This window comes from Henningerozyma blattae, chromosome 8 (assembly GCF_000315915.1).
Source record: "Henningerozyma blattae CBS 6284 chromosome 8, complete genome".
Lineage (NCBI taxonomy): Eukaryota > Fungi > Ascomycota > Saccharomycetes > Saccharomycetales > Saccharomycetaceae > Henningerozyma > Henningerozyma blattae.
In genome coordinates this window covers 936,096-956,377 of record NC_020192.1, presented here as the reverse complement: position 1 = coordinate 956,377, position 20,282 = coordinate 936,096, and the positions used below count along the sequence as shown (strand labels likewise).

General features: G+C 30.1%; 7 protein-coding genes across 7 annotated transcripts; 4 read left to right on the top strand and 3 right to left on the bottom strand.

Annotated features, from left to right (window-relative positions):
• Positions 1-2,559: 2,559 nt before the first annotated feature.
• On the top strand, positions 2,560-3,177 carry TBLA0H03930 (uncharacterized protein; the record flags this gene model as incomplete). The annotated part of the gene is made up of 1 exon (XM_004182145.1): positions 2,560-3,177. The coding sequence occupies one exon, from the start codon at positions 2,560-2,562 to the stop codon at positions 3,175-3,177; it is 618 nt and encodes a 205-aa protein (XP_004182193.1).
• Positions 3,178-4,177: 1,000 nt separating this feature from the next.
• On the bottom strand, positions 4,178-6,052 carry TBLA0H03920 (uncharacterized protein; the record flags this gene model as incomplete). The annotated part of the gene is made up of 1 exon (XM_004182144.1): positions 4,178-6,052. One exon carries the CDS (start codon positions 6,050-6,052, stop codon positions 4,178-4,180), a length of 1,875 nt encoding a protein of 624 aa, XP_004182192.1.
• A 4,091-nt stretch (positions 6,053-10,143) lies between these two features.
• TBLA0H03910 (Zn(II)2Cys6 transcription factor domain-containing protein) lies at positions 10,144-12,447 on the top strand (the record flags this gene model as incomplete). Its single annotated transcript, XM_004182143.1, has 1 exon — positions 10,144-12,447. One exon carries the CDS (start codon positions 10,144-10,146, stop codon positions 12,445-12,447), a length of 2,304 nt encoding a protein of 767 aa, XP_004182191.1.
• A 514-nt stretch (positions 12,448-12,961) lies between these two features.
• On the top strand, positions 12,962-13,672 carry DPC25 (Dpc25p; the record flags this gene model as incomplete). The annotated part of the gene is made up of 1 exon (XM_004182142.1): positions 12,962-13,672. One exon carries the CDS (start codon positions 12,962-12,964, stop codon positions 13,670-13,672), a length of 711 nt encoding a protein of 236 aa, XP_004182190.1.
• Positions 13,673-13,888: 216 nt separating this feature from the next.
• TBLA0H03890 (uncharacterized protein) lies at positions 13,889-15,991 on the bottom strand (the record flags this gene model as incomplete). The annotated part of the gene is made up of 1 exon (XM_004182141.1): positions 13,889-15,991. One exon carries the CDS (start codon positions 15,989-15,991, stop codon positions 13,889-13,891), a length of 2,103 nt encoding a protein of 700 aa, XP_004182189.1.
• A 524-nt stretch (positions 15,992-16,515) lies between these two features.
• NPL4 (nuclear protein localization protein 4) lies at positions 16,516-18,276 on the bottom strand (the record flags this gene model as incomplete). Its single annotated transcript, XM_004182140.1, has 1 exon — positions 16,516-18,276. One exon carries the CDS (start codon positions 18,274-18,276, stop codon positions 16,516-16,518), a length of 1,761 nt encoding a protein of 586 aa, XP_004182188.1.
• A 289-nt stretch (positions 18,277-18,565) lies between these two features.
• ATG21 (Atg21p) lies at positions 18,566-19,942 on the top strand (the record flags this gene model as incomplete). The annotated part of the gene is made up of 1 exon (XM_004182139.1): positions 18,566-19,942. One exon carries the CDS (start codon positions 18,566-18,568, stop codon positions 19,940-19,942), a length of 1,377 nt encoding a protein of 458 aa, XP_004182187.1.
• Positions 19,943-20,282: the final 340 nt, after the last annotated feature.

Here is a 20,282-nt window from a genome sequence, read left to right as displayed (position 1 = left end):
GTTTTTATATACTTCTGTAGTTTTATATACGTCTTTAGCTCGTGGAGGACAATTATAAGAACAGTTAATACCAAAAAGATCCGACAGCTAATAAAATATCAAGTGCTCCTCTACATATCACAGCTTTACTTATAACTTGTAGGATATTCTAAATGGTAATGAATTGAAGAATTTGCTGTGATCATCCACAATGTATTGATCTTTTTGCCTGCAACAAGGTGTATAAATCGCTAATCTTTCATCGACATCTAACATTCGTAGTTCGTATACGTTTTCTAATGTTAAAATATAAGCAATTCTTCTACATAATGTATGCTTTTACACTTTTACTATGCTGTTGTTTATTGGTTGAATCTTATTATCCGTTTATCTTACTTTACCGCCTTGCACGGTTAATATCAGGGAAACACTGGTTAAAAATAATAGCTCCAAGCTATTTCATTCCTACTAACATCAGAAGTCCCACAGTTTTTTTTTGAATTTGCTAGATATTTATGGTCTTATTTATACGTACAACAGTAGATATACTGTTTTAGAATAAAAGATAGTATAACGTGAATATACGTTGCTAATAAAACCCCAATTAGAAAAATTCGTTGTCGTTAATTAAAGTACATCATGTAGCTTCTACAGGATGTACTAAGCATGAGAGATAAATAACCTTTGTGATGTTAATTAGGTGAAAATTTTTCACTTATAGACGACGATGAATTGACTTCTCTTGTCCAAAAAAAAGATGTATAAATTGCCAGCAATTCAGTCGACATCTAATCTTTATATTTTTATATATTTTCTACCGTTATTATTCCTACTCAAAAGGGTAGGAGGTTTCTAGATTATAAAACAATCAATAAAAAAAGACTTATTCTCCAAATTATGACTAACAGTAATAATAATATTAAGGATTCTAATGTCATACAATATTCATGAATTCTGCTTCAATTTGTGATTTCAAAAGGATGTAACTTTTATCAGGTGTGTACCTACCTAAATCAAATAGAATGTACAACTTCGTGAAAATTTTAACTCAATAATATATAAAAAATTACCTTTACTGTTGATTTATTTTATGGTATGTTATTTTATATTTTATATTTTAAAAAAATACGATTAAAATTTACACTTTATTGACAAATGAGTACCAAATCTAATAATACTTCTCCTACTTCTATTACCCTTGCTTTTTACCCTAACATATCTATACCTTCTGTCCATAGCATAACTCCATATTTATAGAATAATTCTGGTTAATAAATAGTTATAATTGTAGCAATCTCTAACCTTTTGAGTAGCATACGTAAAATATAAAATTTTGATAAATATTGACAATATATTTATTTAAAGTTTACCAAGCCTTGTTTTATCATTGTTAAGCATACTAAGAGATATTTTATATAGCCTGACTTTCTCGGAATATAAATAGAGACCGCTGTTACATACTTCTGTAATTTTATATATGCTATTTAGCAAGCGGAACAAATCATTCCATAAAGCTCTACTAATATTTTTTCCTATTAACTTTGAACAGATGATTTTTTGTCTTTAATTGAAATTAATGGCTATGCAATTATGATCGCCAATATGGCAAAAAGTTAAATACATAAGTTGTATATATATTTTTAAATTAAAAATTGACTCTTTTGAATTTCCTTATTTATATACTTTTTCTCATTTTTAAATCAGACAACACCCACAGGAAATGAAAGCATATGCATATATTTCTGGACAAAGGTATTTACTGAACGGGTTGCAAAACGCTTCTCCTTACTTCTTATAGAAAAAATAAATTTAGAAAGGTAAATCTCGTCTCACTAACTTACAAGTAATTGTAGTAATATATACGGTTTGAGCATTTATTTCAGCTTATACATTTGTAAACACCTGAACTAACAAGCCTGTTCCAAACATCAATAAATTCTGGTGGCTAAAGAAAATTCCTCTTTAAGATGCTTTTCCAATAGGAAACCTAGCTAATTATGCTTGTTGTATAAATCAACTCTTACATCAAATCTTTGAGCTAGAATATGTATTATTTGCATGTTATTATCATATACACTTATAAAAACAATCATCGAACTATCCTGATTTTATCCTCACAAAGTACGGAGTTTGGACGGTATTTTCTCCTTTTTTGGGAATTTCGTTGCGTTGCCGGAATCTCAATCAAAGTGAATAAATTTGGCTCAATTGGGCAATGCTCATCGCGGAAACAACACATTAAGACCTAAATTTCACGACTTTTTATCTTAAGATATAGTAGCCACCGCGAATGATGATCCACAGTAGATAATGTACCACAATAAATAATGCACCACAGTAAATGATAAAACGTTTTACGAAGACAATACTCATCGAAGCAACCAGAACATAACATTTGAAGGCTGTAGAGATTAGTATTATCTTACAAGTATGAGACATTATTAGTAACCTTTGAAATACTATATAAATGTCATTGATTAAATTAATGCTAACTCTATTATTGTCCTACCCATTCAATATTTAGAAAACGCTACTCCGAAGACTATCTCAAGTCTAACTACCATAATCAATAATGGCTATATGCAAACTAATAAATATAACTTGATTTTGAACACTAGAATAAAGGGACCTGACGTTTTCTTCAGAGATTTGGGGTTCAATAAAAATCAGGACAAATCTGTTTTGTATCTATTAGTTACAGATGAATTTTTCAATAGTCCAGAAGTTAATGCTTCATTCGAAAAAATTCAAATTCCCAAAAACCCTGTGGCTGAAAATTGTATTTCATATAGTACAAATTATTACCTTATGAACTTTGGTTCACCACTAGATATAGAAATCCCTTTGAATATAGTATTGTCAACCATTGGATTTAAACCTTTTAAGCACGAACAAGTTAAAGAGGAGGATAAGGCATTCGAATTAACATCATACACCTCTTTTGGTAAAGGCTATGGCATTTTAGGGTTTAATCAAACCTTGTTACATTTAAACTATTTTTTAAATTGTGAGACTTTAATTGCTGAATGTTTTGTGCCACACAACTTGGTAGGGTATTATGAATCAAAACTAGGCTTCAAAGAGTTTGACAGAACTATGGTGTATAAGGATAGACCAAAAGAATCGGGGTTTGGACAAGAGTTTGTTTTCACACGAGATTTTGAGGTCGCTACACTAAAAAGGCCAATCTTCGTTTAGCTTTTTTTTTCTTTTAAACTCTATATAGATGCTATTTGAGATATATATTTAACTATCTTTTGCATATTTTGTTAGAGATCCATTATATTTTATCAAAAAAAAAAAATATAGCCTAATATTATCCGTTACTTTTACCAAATAATCGGTCTAAATAGATATATTTTTATCAGTACAAATGCTTAGTTATATGGATAAAAATGATTTAAATTATTTGGCCTGTTAACCAATTTATGACTCTGATTATTATGTTATATAATCTGTTGATAGATTACCCAGTCTATTCTTTATATTTATAGTTATTTACCAATTCTATATTACGTCAATATTTATAGCAACCAAGTGGTACACCAATGATTAAAGCCTTTAATCATATGTCAAACAGCGAGAATATAGCAGTTGTTCATTTATGTAAATTTTGTAACAAATTCCTTATTGTGGTTTGCTTTTAATTAATTCAATAACACAAATAGAATGGTGTATTTTGCAATTAAATCTTGGCAACATTTTTGCAACTGTCATCAAGCCTAATAAGGAAAAAACTTTTAATTAAATAATGCGTAACAATATATATATATATATATATATTATAAGCTCTATTAGCATAGTAATATAACGCAAAATTATGATCAAAAATTCTTAGAGGTTTATTAATAATCTACAAATAAGCATGTTTCCATGGAAAAGGTCAGTAAATATGACAATGTATATAGTTACAATTAGATGGAAGTGTCACCCCCACTTATAATACAAACAAATATAAAAAAATAATGATAAGCTCGCTATTCATTAAGCCATAGCAAATTAATAATAAACATATTATAATTTGAAAATAACAAGGTGCATATGCTCTATCACTTGAATGTGCAAATATTTTGAAGATGTATAATTACAATGAAAAAATAAGACTAAAGTATGAGATATTTTAATGTCAGAGATATTTATAAACATAATATGAAACACATATATTGCTGTAAATCACACTGTTAAGCCTTAATTATTATCATTTACCATCTTTTTGTTCTTTTTCCTTTTTCTGTTGGTCCTTCTTCTCTTTCTCTTTTTGTTCTTTTTCCCTTTTCTCTTTAGCATACTGTTCATACATAGGATGTTCTAAACCGTAGTCTTTGCAAACTTTCATTGCATAATCTTTAACACATGATAAAGTTTTACCCAAAATTGCATCACTATTTTTAGAGGGAATGAATGTTTCTTCAATATCCTTCACTTCATAAAGTTTTAAGACATAATCTAGAATACCCCTTATATTAATTACCTTTGAAACTTTATCCGCTTCGCTATAGGTAAAAACAAGCAAATCTTCAAATTTCTTAGTAATTGGATCTTGGTTTACTGCATCCCAAAATACAATGGAGTTTGGTGACATCACATTGTAACAATTGCAAGCATAACTCTTTGTAGACCAATCTAAAACTTCAGGTTCAAAATTCATTGAAGGGACAATCAATTCTTGGTCATATACACCTTTCTCTTCCACAATAATATTAAGCATAGGCCTATAAAAATTTTCAGCACATCCGCAATCATTAATATGCAATTTTGAAAAACCTACCCAGATTTGCTTATCCGCAATTTTAGGAATAATTTNNNATGGCAGAGCTACAAACTGGGTAACACCTCTAACACCACCAAATTCATTCTTGCCCGTTAAGCCTAAGGTTTGCTTTGTAAATACCTTTTTACAACGTCCATCGTTCAAAGAGCATTTTAAAATTTCTAATGGACTAAAATTATAGACAAAATGAATATAACCTCTTGAAAAATCAGAACCATCATCATTATTTGAAAAAAATGGAGCCCAGTTTTTTTCTGTATTCTTCATTCCATCTGGAAAGGATAATTCAATAACTGGATTTAAAGTACGGTGTGGGAAATATACATGCATCCTTCTACTAGTACCAGTTTCCATATTGAATACTACTACAGGCTCAACTTTTCCATTATTTCTCAATATAATTCGAGGATCTTCAGCACCAGAAAATTGGCGATCTGAAATAAATGGAAATTTATAAACGGTTGGGTATGTTACAAAATATTGATTAAGTAAAAATTCTTTCCTCTTTTTGTTTTCTAAAAAAATTTTTGTCTTTTCAACGATACAGTTTTCATAGTCAACAATATTTGATTTAAATTTATCACAGGAATTTTCCGATATTCCATATTCAATATCAATATTTCTCAATTCATGCTCAATATTTTTTGGCATTGTTATATCTAATTTAGGAATTCTCTTATTTTTAATTTCATTCCAATTTCTATCAAAAGCTTCAGCTCTCAACAAAGAAACATCAGGGCCTGTTTTAGCGCCAGTTGCAGAATACATAACACGTGTTACAGTAATGTAACATTGTTCAGATTCTAACCATATACTTGACGATCCAAACCTAAACCAACTCTTTTTAATAATTTCAAAATCGGTTTTCTCTTTGTCCTCATCTTTATTATAAATATTTTTTGTTATAAAATCATTTGCTGAAATTAAATCTTGACATAAAGATATTAAATCATCTTTAATAACTTTTCGATCTTTTGAATAATAAATTCTGGATGGGTATTCTAGATCTTCACAGGAAACTAAAGACGCATAATCCGTGCTTGAGGATAATTCAAAGGTCTTAATTGGTACTAATTCGCCACTTTTAGGCTGATAATCTGTTGTTTCGTATCTACTCAAATTTCTAGAATTAATATTTGTAATATAACCTTTAAAATTAAAAGGATTATAATTTGAATAATCTAAAAGTTCCAGCGTAATAGGAAATTTATTAATGGGCCTTTTATTCAAAAATGTGGATAAATCTAAGGTTGAAAGCTCCTTCTTATTATTTAAAAGTTTTAGATTTGAATTAAAATTCATTAACTTATAGGCATTTGGAAGTTGAATATTATTTTTAATATTATCATTACTTGATGCATTTGAAATGAAAAAAGTTATTGATATAGATATGACAATTAAAACCACTAATTTACATTTATTATTGAGATATCTTCTGTTTAAAACACGGCCTCTTAGCGTATGAAATTTAAAATAACGTAAGAATGAAAAAGAATATGTGGTAATTACGTTTTTATAGATAAATATGATTCATTTTTTTGTGTTAATTCAAATGCTTCTTTTAAATATTTATTTTCTTCAGAGGATGAATAATCAGATACAATTTCTTTATTATCACTAAAATCGGCCATAATTTGGATGTTTTAAAAGAAATTTTAGATATAATAAATATTTCTAGATGGAGTTGTTACTAATGATTTTATTAGAAAATGAATTAAAAATATGATTGCTAAACAAAAAAAAAATAAATATTATGAGTCTTAAAATTTAATGTTTAGGAAAATTGTATGGTATCACTAATTCTTAAATAAATTATGTAAATGTCTTTTTATTTGGTTTTACAATTGGATTCTAGGGTATAAGAACAATAATACGTCAATGCTGCTTGAAATAATAATTTCTTTGGTTTTTCTTATGCAAATAATTATTCTGAAATAATTCTTATAAGAAAATAAAAAAGGGTATAGAATAGAATGGAATGGAATCCTCAAGATATATTAACAAAAGCGAATCTCAGGAATAACAAAAAAAAATCACTTATGTTTAAGTTGATATATAAATATTACAATACAATTCACTTAAATTTTAAATATTCCTAGATAGTAAAAGAGGAATGAACAGATAGATCTCAATACGACCTTGATAATTACCCATTACAATACTAATTACTAGGTGATACGAAAAGACAAATAGGCCAGCTAGCTGACTACAGGACTTATACAGCTTAGATCTGAAAACCAGAACCCATTAACATCATCAAGATTACCTTTAGTGCTGAGTTGCTTGTTAAGCATTGCAGGAAAATATCAAGATTAAAAGTCTTACTCCGATACTATCAGTTTGCCTGCAAACTGTTCTATTCTTAAAAACAGGTAAAAAAAAAAATAAAAAGAGCACTTATCACTAATACGCAGGAATTTCTACAGTAATCAATTTAGCATGGTTTATCGCCTCATTAGTAGAATTATAAATTAATTACATTAAAAAGACGCCTGATGCTTGAAATCTAAATTTTAATTTTTTTTAACTACCTTATCACTATACTCCAGAATATGTTGCTGAAACAACTTCTCAGCTAGAATAATAGAATATTTACCTGTACTATTCAAGCCTTATTTTAACGTTTTGCCATCTTTACTGTTTAGGAAATTGCTATTTTCTTCGTATCCTAAAGTGACTTCATTATTTTCCAATCATTTTTCATCGCCCTAAAGCCTTTGTTTCTGTCACGGAGACTTATTTTTCCTCGGTTTAATTATAATCATCTGTGTCTAAATATAAACACGAAATGAATTGACCGAAACTATGCCGCAGTGCATTATGGCAAAAGGTTTTCTGGAACAAATTAATGCAATTAGAAGATGATTCCTATCCATTAAGAATTCTTTGGTATAGCGCAATGAATATTCTACTATTTACTGTCTTGTAGCAACGTAAAGTCAAATGCCCAGAAACTATAATTTGCGGATTTGTAGGATCAAGGGGCAAATTTAAATACCAGACATCTTGATTAGAAAGGATTTAAGAATGTTGGTTCTCACAATTTATATATGTTTTGCTTTAATATGCATTTATACCAGTTCTCGTTATAAGCAATAGTCATTTCCTCATTTCTTCAATTAATTATTTACTCACCCATTTGCTTATTGAATTTATTACTTAGTTCAACAAAACTTGAGATTGTCTTAAAATATATATTTTGTGATAGCTTTAACGCAACTCGTATATGCATATATGCCAGTGTTTGATGGTATGCGTTCTAATCTAGTAAATCACATCAATATACATGATGGTGAAGAAGGCTACGTAGGTTAAGTTTCACCAAAAAAAATATACTGCTCTGTATTCTATTAATTTCACTTATAATTTTGATCCTAATCATAGTACAAACTAGACTGTTTTTAAGATTTTTTTAGTTCTACTTATGCGCGGATGCTGTGAACGAATTAACTATAAGAACCCAATTGATCTATATATATATAGTCTTGGAGAGTTATATCAGATTTTTCCAAGACGTTCTTCAAAATTATCTAAAATTTTTTTTGCTTACTAATTTCTTAAATTAATTTTGAGTTGAATCCTTCCATGGAATCCGAAAATCAAGTGTTTCTATTCCAATGACCTGAATACATAGAGAGTTTCCCTGCTACGTCATCGTTTGATGTAGCTCGATTACTAGTCGTCATGTTGCCTGCTATACTCCAGTTCCTAAATTTAGTTTCCTTGTATGATCTTTAATCTCCATTAAGTAATCTATTTTTTTTACTCCGTTGATGTATTTTGAAATTTCAGTCCTTTTCTTTTAATGTTGATTTAGGAAACTCTAGTTTCCAAATTTGAAGATTACAGAAACTTAAAATTACCCACATTTAATAATCAATGCCTATCAGTCTAGGCCATTTTTCAATTGTGCTCTATCAGACAACAATTTACAATTAACAAGTCTTAAATGCATACGATTTCTTTATATCCTTTTTTAGTTTCTATGCAGTACAGATTCTGCGCTGTAATAAACATCCCAGACAACCTTTGTACCTGGATAGATTCACTTGAATTTTATTATTTGTTTATTGTTATTATTTTTTTGTTTCGAGTATCATACAATTATTAATCACACGGAAGATTAGTTTCTCGAAGAAGTTGCAGTAGAGAACTATATAGAGCTGATTTTGGAGGGAGGTAATAAGTCCATTCTTGTATTAATCTCCCTTCCTGCTATAATTGTGCCCAGCTAACAATATCAGGTACGATCTTTTTTTCTCTACTAGTATTAATTGACGGTTAACATTACGATGGCTTATTATATTAAATTTACTTAGTCGTTGAATCTTTGAAACAAACCTACTGATTCACAGAGCTACGTATACTAATGTGTTCAGTTGTATCTACTGATTAGCTGATCTGCTACATTCTACTTACTCGTACAGGATAAAATATATTTGGACAAATATACCCCAAGATATTGAGTACATTTTATGATGCCTCGTTTATTATTAGCAAATCCAATATTTGTCAAAATCATATTCGTATTACCTATTTTGACTACTATAGTAACAGCTATGATTATGAGATGCTATCTATCTGATTCTTTATCTATTTTTTTACCAAATAATATTTCATGGACAAATACACCCCTCAACTAGTCAGCTATACTATAAAGTTATTTTACGAAAATTTACCTATCTAGCTGATTTATTATTAAAGAGCTGATAACCCGAAGACTTTCTGTTTTGAAGTCTGCTTTAGAGCTAAGGGATATTAGAAGATTAAAAAAACTATTTTTCAAAAATCGTATAGATGATATACATACCATTATTGTTATTATCCCATTCCAATTAATATTCGAAGACAAGATAAAAAATATAGAAGAACATTAAATATAATATAAATCACAATTGTTTTAAGATAACATTTTATTTTTTTATATTTGGTAAAAATTTCCGATACTTTTTTTTTCAAGTTTTATCGTTGATATAATCGGATCTATTAAAAATATCATCATTTTTCTCGATTTTATTGGCTATATATTTTACCTACTAACTGAAAAAAACCAATTTGCCTTCTATCTCATTATTGGGAAGAGGTACATACGACACGCCCGATAATAGAATTATTAAGACGATTAAGAGGATTACTCTTCCAGCAGATCTTCGTTTCGATTTCCCCCTTAGAGAAAGTACTTTTAATTAAGATAAAGATCTGACTAGTTTAATTTGGACGAACAAAAAAAAATAGAAACCATCTCATTTTGAATAGTAGTAAAAGAGAAACAAATTATTACAAAACTAAAACAAACGATAAACGGAAAAAAATTTCGAATAAAGATTCTTCTAATATTTTTTTCTTCTTTTTTTGGCTAGTATTTATATATTTTACTTGCTATCCATATATTTATGCTTCCAAAAAATCCTTATAAGAAACCAATTGCTCGTTATTCAAAACATGGGTGTATTAATTGTAAGACCTCACACATAAAGTGTGATGAAGAAAAACCACAATGTTCAAATTGCGCTAAAAAATCAAAAGCATGTACGTATGAAAATAATTTTATAATAGGTCCTATTCAACCAAAGAGTAAAAAAAGACAATGCCTAAAGAAAAATTTATCAAATATCGATATTGATAAGAATGTAAAAGATAGTTCTAGTAAGAAATTTCGGAAACAGCATTATAAAAATACCATTGAGCTTGAGGATAAGAACAGCGCAAAAATCACAGACATTAATAATCAGAAATTATCTGTACAAACTGTTACATCTAATAACATTAACCAGTCTGAGCTTAATATTAATTTCTCAAAAGAAACAAATCCGAATTCGAAATTAATTCAACCATCATCCGAAAAGATAGCATTAAAACATCATCCATTTACTTTTACTAGTAATTTCTCCAATATAATTCCAACGAATAATTCGATGGCTGTATCTGTTATTCCACCTGTTTCATTCACAAATCATACCTTATCCAAGGCCAATAATCATGAAATAAGTGATGCAACTAGTAACAATAATAACGTTTCTACAATATCGACTTCAAATGCTAATAATGTGCCTCAGGTACAATCCATTAGTAAAGATAATGTTTCAAATTTTGAAGATAATGAAGCTGTACTTACTTTTATTAAAAACAATACATTTTATATACTAGGTGATGGAACAGATTGCCGAAATTTTTTCCCAATTGATGATATCAAAGCTATATTTAATCCCAATAATCATATATCTTCATCAGATTACCAATTCTTTGAACCATTCACAGTAGGTAGCCAAGACTGGTTAAATAATTTCGATAGATATTCTAACTCAGTGTATTATTTTTGTCTTGAAGATGAAGAGGTACGATCATTGATTGATAAAGATCCTATAAAGATAATATGTGAAACTAGCATGACGGACAGAGATGGATTAAGTAGTTTTTCATTAAGGGATGATGATTTAAAATATTTTTGTTGGAAATTTTTCAAGGCAACAAAATCAGCTAGCTTTCAAAGTTTATTTTCGCCTCGTACCTTAGATGATTATATGTACATTCTACGAAGGTTTGGTAATCACTTTGATATCTTAAATAATATTATTCAATGTTTAGTTGCAAGTATGATGTCAAGAATTTATTCAATCCATAATGAAAATAAATTATATAAAATTTGGAATGATCACGTCAGATTACCAACAATGAAACTATGCTTAGATGGCGTTGTTGGATTAAGTAAAAGTAATACTACGTTTTTAACATTAATGGTACTTGAAGTTGTAGTTATTCAAACTTTAGGCTTAGTTATCGGTAGGCCACATAATAAGTGGAGACAACATCTGGATCAATGCTTTACAATATTTGAAAAATCTGAAAAATTATTGAATAAAAATAGAGACATAACTGAAAGTGAATTGGATTCTTTCTCGGTCTTCAAGATATTTAGGACATTTATTGCTCACATTGAGATTTGTGCATATCTGACATGTGATAATGGTGGATCTCTTCAAGTATATGAAAGATTAAAAAGTATATTATCGCACACAACTTATTATGATAAGTTTTTAATTGGAAATAAATTTAATATTCAAACTGGGTATGTTGTAAATACACATCCCCTGTTAATGAAGGTCGTTTTAAATTTGGTGGAATTAAAGTTGACAAAAAATATATGTTTATTTGGAAATAATATCATTAAACTAAAGTCATATAAAAATAAAGATCGTGAACTGGCAGATAGTATGAATACCTTTGGATTACAAATACTCGAAGAAATTTCAAAACTCGAAATAATCAGGGGAAATATAGAAAACGAGCTTTTTTCGGATGATTGCAGCAAAGAGCTTGTATTTACCAGTAAACGTTGCCAATGGTTAGTTAATTTATCGTTAAAATTATACATACAAACTTTTTATCTAAAAAAAACCAACAATGAGTTGATTAAAGAAGATACTGCCAAGTTTTTCTTGTTATGGAGCTCTTTACCTTCATTAGATAAACCAGGAATTTTATGTCAATGGACTATCTATTTAGTAGCAGTTGTATGCATAGCAATGTCAGATGAGTTCTATTATAACCACCTTTGTACTATGGTGAAACGACGGGCTGATTGTGGGATTCCAGGTGCCGCAGTTTTATACAAGAAGCTTTTGATTATGAAGCCTAATTTTGAAGCCACAGATTACGAAATGCTTGTGATGCCTGATTATGACTGTTTTGTCATCTAAAAAAAGCACAAATTAAAAAAAAATAAGTTTTTATTTTAGCCATTTGTAAGGTTATTAACACTACTAACTAAATTTTAAGACAGTATATTTATAGATGTTCCACACCCTAATAGTATTTAGAATTTTAAATTTTTTTAATAATTGATATTCTTTATAAATCAGAATATATATTATAATAGGTTTAATTAGTTGTTATTTTTATCTAGGAAACTGACGTTAATATCTTAATATGGTCAACAACATTTTTATATATCGGCATCTATCTAATTTTAGTGCATGTTTGGAAATCTTGTGATCTCGGAGTTTAACCCTTTAGTAAAGCCAATCTTAACAAGAAAAATAAAGTCCAGCTTCTATATAAATGAATAAAATTCTACTATTCTAAGAAGTTGTTCGAAAAATTTTTTTTTTCATTTTGTACTAAAGGTAACATGGAATTTATCTTTACCTGACAAAACAAAATTATTCTTGGGTAAGATATTATTTATGACTAGAATATTCAATATTATACAAAATGTCATTGAGAATGATTACATTCAGTTACCTCTTTAAAATTCAAACACAAACTATTCGTAGATTTTCTTCAACAAAAAATGTATCTATGACCTTTACAGGAAACTCAAATCAAGATTTGGGGACGGAAGAAGAGCGTATGAGCAGAGTATTCGGGGGTCGACTAAAGGGCCAAGCCCCAATGCCTAGCAGTAGAATGACGGTTCAGGATTCTCGAGATATTGCTGGCGTAAGTGTTCCCTATCAACCCAGTCCACCTGATAATTGTTGTATGTCTGGCTGCGTCAATTGTGTTTGGGAAATGTATAAGGATGATATTACATTCTGGCAAGACAGAAGACACCTAGCGATAGAAAATATTGGGAAAACTAATGAGAAATGGCCAGTGGATTGGAATCCTCCTTTGAAGTTATTAGATATCAAAAATGTCCCTAATGAATTAAAACAGAAAAAATTGGATATGTTGAGCAATGAGAAAATTACTACTACTACTACTACTAATATCTTGTTCCCAAAGAGAGATACCCCTCTTCCCAGTAGTGTATTAGAAGCTAAGAGAAAGAATTTTTTAAAGAGACAAAAATTGTTAGAAATGAAAAAAAGACAGACCATAGAGGAAGAAGATGGTTGGAATGATATCCCAATATACATCAAAGCCTTTGCTGATTTTGAAAAAAGAAAAATTAGAAAAACTTGGTACAGGTACTTTTAGTGAATGAATTGTGTATGATAATAATAATACTAATAATAATAATATTCAAATCTAAAAGGGAAATTTCATAGAACAAGCATCTATATTGTAGTCTTTAAATTGTACTATAAAATACTTATCAGACTATCGGAAGATATATCAAAAAATTAAATGGCGACAATCGCTGACTTATATAGTATATCTAATGGATTGTACGTAGATCATTACATAAACAGATCAATCTGCCATATCTACATCACCTTCTTTATCTATTTTTTGTGATTTTTCGTCGCGTCCTTCATTGTTTTGAACCACTTTTTTATCGTTAGTTTGCTGTTGCTTTGAGAGATTACTCGCATCTTTAGCTAATTGCTTTTGCTTTTCACTTTCCAGATATCTACGACGAATAGGATCAGCTAGTTCACTCAATGCATCATGTCTTGTCATATATTCTTCTTTAGAAGCATCTTCACCATCTTCATATAACCAATCTTCTTCTTGTAACAATAAAGATTGTAATTTTTCCTTTTCATCTTCTGAGACAAATGGTACATAATCACCTTCCAATTTGGCTCTTAAATTATATATATATTCTTCAAACGAGTTTTTACGTTCTTCAGTTTCTTCAACTAAAATATCTTGTTTAATCATATCTTCTTCAATTTTTTTCAATTCTTTCAAAGCTTTATGAGAAATTGCAAAAGTATGACTCTTAACATTTAATCTTTTATCTCTAACATATTTTGGCTTTTGAGAATTGTTATGATTTTTTTCACCAGTATTAGGTTTTTCAGTAATTGATGGATCTTGTTTTAAAGTATAAGCGTCTCTAATGATATAAAATCCTGAGATTTCAGATCTTAGTCTTAATTCAACTGGTACAGATTCTTGATCTTCCTCAAGAGAAATACCATGAATATGCCATCTACTTAATTTTTGATTAGTAGATTTCGAAACTTCTAATGGGTTTGTATAATTAATATGAACAGAAAAGTCACCTGAGCGTGGTAAGGTGAATATCTTTGTAGATGGAATTGGACAATCTTTTGGAAAGACTTCTAAGGATGTAATCTCATTAGGTTCTGAGATATCTTGTCTTTCCCATTCATAAGTTACAGAATATGGATTTATATCTTGGAATTTATAAGGCCTGACTCTGACAATTGGAGAGTGAGTAGCACACACGAATGCAGCTCCCTTTGCTATAGCTTCGTCTTGATTAATGGTAGAGGCTAATGGCCTCCCCTTGAATAATTGTGATAATTGCTGTTTAATTGCTGGCACACGAGTTGTACCGCCAATTAATTCAATAGAATCAATTTTATCTACAGAAATTTTGGCCTGGTTTAAAGCTAATTCTACAGGGCCCGAAACTTTTGATAAAAGTGGGGATATCATTTCCTCTAAGTCTTCTCTAGCTAACTCTGATTTTACATCGATATCATCCATCACAGATTCCACAGAAAAGGAGGACGAAGTGTTAACAGACAAGACTTTTTTCAATTTCTCCGAAGATGCAACGATTCTATTAAATGCTTTGGGATTTGTTGAGATATCAATCTTATATTTTGATTTAAATTCTTCAACAAAATGGTTAGCAATGGCATAGTCAATATTTCTACCACCGAAATGTTTATCATACCCTGTACCTAAAACTTTCAATTCATTTTGATAGAATGCTATTATAGAACAAGTATAAGTAGAATGTCCTATATCAATGATACCAACAATTCTAGGCTTTACTTCTGGGGTATCCTTGGATTTCACAGGTAAGTCCGGTTTAAATAACCCATATGTAATGGCAGCAGCTGTAGTTTCGTTGATGATATTAACAGGATTCAAATCAGCCATCTTAGCAGCATCATGAACTGCGTATCTTTGTTTTTCACCATACCAAGCTGGAACAGTAATAACTGCATCAGTTACTGGGGCTTTAGTTTCATCTTCAATAGTCCTTTTTGATTTACTGAAAAACATAGCAGCTAATTGAGTTGAGGAAAATTCTTGTGGCTGATTCAAATAATTTACTCGGACTCCAACATTATCTTCCTGAGTCTTAATTAGTTGGGCATCGACATAGTTTTGTTCAATGGCCAATTCGCTTTGTTCCTCAAAAGAAAGACCTAAGATTCTCTTTAAACTACCCACTGTATTTTTAACATTGGAAGCTTGTTTAGTCTTACCAGCTTCTCCAATAAATCTATTTTTTTCACCAAACCCAACAATAGTAGGGGTAGAACGATTGGAAACCTCGTTAACAACTATATCAATCCCCTTATTTCTAGTGACGGCGTAAATAGAATTCAAATTCCCGAAATCAATACCTACTGGGATACTCATAGTTTAACAAAACTAATAATCAATTATTATCTTCAACTGTAAAAATTTGTTCAGCTTTCCTAGATCTGAAACTTTTTTCTTTACAATTTTAACTCTTGAATCAGTTACTGAACTCTCCGTTCCTTTATATATAATGCCCTTTAAATCTGGTTTAAGTTTCTGGCTGTGTGTTAGCCCCTTTGGGAATCTCGAAGCTTCTAGAAAACCCCGGCGGAGATGACTAAAAATAGTAAATGCAATGGAGATATCTAAAACGGTAAATACGACGGAGATCACTTGTCATAATATATTTAAATCAATTTTGAAAAATGGAATAATTATTTCTTAACTCATGCATTCATAATGAAATATCTACGTTCAATTAATTATTAGCTGATGGTATACATTATTTATATAGTATATGCAAAATAGACTTATATTTTAATCCCGAATAGTTTATATAGTAATAAAATACGAGATACATATCAGAAATATCTTAGAGTAGAGTCCTAATCTCTACAAGTTTTCCCTTATACCAATCAACGTTACATACTCTCTTGTAGAATCATAATTAGAGTTTGCCATCCGTTGGTAGAAAGTAATTGTAGCAATGGCTCTTCCCAAAGTTCTGGATTACGTTCCATGGCTGCTTTAATTAATAATGAATATTCTTCCGAAGATAATACTTGAATAGAATGAACATACAATAAGAAATGGAAATTAGATAATTTATCATGTAGCACCCTATAGTCACCAGATGTTGCTGCTGGATAGATATATTTCTTCAATTCCAGATAATCTTGCGATATACCCATAGCTTGTCTATTTGGCCATGGGAAGCCATGATATGTGCTAAACCCTGGAGTTGAGTTAGGTGTTCCGGTTTGTTCAGTTGGAAAGCCATGCGTTAATGATAATAGTAAATATTCTACAGGAAACGCAGGCTTTGCATTTTCTTTAATGGTCAGATTATATTCATTTTTTTTCATGTAAAATATTTCTGGAACATAACGTTCTATTGTAGTTTCATTAATATATGCCATTGATGGATGTGTTGAACCACTAATCATCTCTGCTTCAACTAATGCTTCTGCATCTGTTGAAACTTGATAACTAGCGATATCAATTTCTCCTTTTAGATTACCAGAGACAACACATGTCACAAACCTTGATGAAAAATATCCTTGTTGAGAATGTTTACAATAATTCTTATGACTTAATTGGTGTTTTGCTGCCATTATGACTTCTAATGATGATAAAAAAAATGAATCCTTATGTCTCTTGCAAAATACAGAACCATCTCCGTTAGCAGCATCGGTTAAATCTGTGAAGATAAGACCAATACATTCTAGATTCATTTGCTTAGCCAACTCATTAACATGTAGCATATCTTCTTTAACCACTTCAGGCTCCATAGTTAACCCATCTTGTTCATCATACTGTGGGGGTTCATAGATTGCTTCTACTTGAGCTTTCACACCTAATGGAGTAACATCATAACGATCATAACGACCAAACATATAGCCGAATCTTTGCATCCCTGTAGATCTCCAAGCCTCTATAAAATCATTAACTAACTGACTCGATTGGAATTCCACATGATCTACCAATCTGAAATCTTGTTGCTGTAAAGTAATTGCCGAAGGTTGGCATTTAGAACAAATCCCTTTTGGCCATGGTTCATGCCCATTAGTACAATGCTTATCAATTTTAAAATTAGGTTGTGTTAAAGGCGCTATATAAGAAGAGCCTTGTTTCTTATTTGTAGATTTTTCTAATTGTTTCAGATAGGAATGGAAAGAAATATGTTTAATATTATTTTTTTCATGATATTCCCTATCCCAAGGTGGTAAAGGGGAACAATACTCGCACATACCTTTGTCACCATGTTTACAAAGATTAGATCTTGTACGAGGGATTAGTCCATCTTCCTTGTCTAATTTATTGTCTAAAGATGATTGAGGAGACTGTAATCCAGTTTTTATTGAACTATTATTAAATTCTTGACCATTTATTGCCACTGAGCCTGAAGAATTCATGTCCGATTGATTAGTTTTTTCTTCCCAATCAACATAAATCATATCACCATGACTTAATCCTAATTGTTCAATTCGTTGAGATGCATGATTAGCGTCTAAGGATACTTTTTCTTGAGGGCTTCTACCCATTACTAACGAGTTTGAATCTAGTGCCACTGAATTCTGGGCCATTTGAGCGGCGAATTTTTCCAAGACACTTGATAAGCTATCTTGAGGAGCAGTTTGAATTCTTGTAGTACCATGCTTTGATCTAAAACGTAATAACATTCTTATGTGTTAGAGAAGCTTTTATCTTATGTCTTTATTGCTGTTTTGTTTTTTATTTTTTTTTTTTTTAACTTTCTGAATTATTTTCCTTCTCTTTTTTAAGCATCTTATATTTTTTAAGGTTTGAGGCGTTTAAAACAAAGGACGTTTTAAAGGTTTAAAAAAAAGAGATGCAAACGAATGTTAAAGATATTAAAACAAAACTTTAATATTCAGCAAAACAACTTCAATTGAAAGTATAGTGAAGTTATAATTTAAAACTTACTTCTATTATAGTTTTTCCGAATCTATGAAAACTTTGCGATTCAATCAGGATGGGTCAAGCCTTGCAATTGGATCAGATAATGGTCAATATAAAGTTTACAATTGTGACCCCTTTGGCGTCTGCTATGAACCTGAAATTATGCAAAATGATCAAATAGGAAGAGTAGATAGTAGCGGATCTAAGGATTTAAAAAATGATGGGTACGTATTAGTAGAAATGCTATTTGCAACGTCACTAGTAGCTACTGTACGAGCAACAGAAATGCCTGAGATCGAAACTAAGCGTTTAAAGATTGTCAATACAAAAAGGCATAGCATTATATGTGAACTAGTATTTCCATCAGCTATTGTTGATGTTTTAATGAATCGTAAACGATTATGTGTTTTATTAGAAGCTGGACATATATATATATATGACATATCATGCATGAAACAATTAGATGTAATAGATACAGGATCTACAGCAGAGACTACAGATCGTCGCAGAGCAAGAATGAGTCTAAGCACAGATGACTGTAGTATACTCTGCTATTCAAGACCAAATAATTCTAATTCTTCTTCAGGCGGGGTAGATGCAACTCCGGAGGTATCGCAACCTTATAGAGATATAGTGGTATATGATGCCTTAGAGTGTAAGCCTATAAATTATTTGCATAATTTGCATGTAGGCAGTATAGCTGCATTAACCGTATCAACAGATGGTAAAATATTAGCAACAGCAAGTAATAAGGGTACTGTGGTTCGTGTTTTTTCAACAGAAAGTAGCGATGAAAATAATTCTCAATCTGGTTCAATATTGTATGAATTTAGAAGAGGTACCAAGCCTTGTAAGATTCACCAATTGCTATTTAATAAAGAATCTACACTATTGGGCTGTGTAGGAAATACAGATACAATCCACTTGTTTAAACTGGACGATCTAGATACAGCTAATCCAACTGCAGTACAAATGCATGACAGCGAACCATTAGAAGATTCATCTGAAATTAATAACCACTCAAATAACTCAAATAATACTGCTACTGTGAGTAATACAACTATACAGGGTAAAAAACTAATATCATATTTTTCACATAAGATCAAAAAAACGATATCGAATCAAAATATGTCTAGAGATTTCGCACATATTTCAACTTCAAGCAATAGTGAAGGTGAGAATTCTCCCACTCCAGTTCAAAATAGTAAATCTGGCCATAATAATTCAAATGCAGTCAAAAATACTTCATCAAAAGATATTAACAATTATAATAAAAACTCTGGTGCAAGATATATAATAGGCTTTCCCCAAGAATTTAATAATCAAATATATGTAGCAGGTGATAATGGCTCCTTCGATGTGTTTTCTCTGCCGAAAAATGGGGGTAAATGTGTTCTAGCAAAGAGTAATCGTTGGAGCGTATAACAAATCATTGTTTGTATTTCTGAAATGGTTTCCAGGTACTAATATTAAATAATTTTAAAATTTAAAATCAAATAGAATATATACGAAATATATAAAATACTTAATGAATGCAAGCTAAATCGTTTTAAGAATTGAGCTGTTATAGTAAAGATAGGAATTTTTTCTTTTTTTTTTTTTTTTTTTTTTATTTCTAGTTTTTTTTAAAAATGATCTTACATACTTATTTTTCTCCTTGCTGCAAAGTCATTTATATATAGATAATAGTATTACAAAATTCGTGAGATATTTACAATTTTTCTTGCCATTTTTTTATTTTGTTTCATGATTAGATATAAGTTTA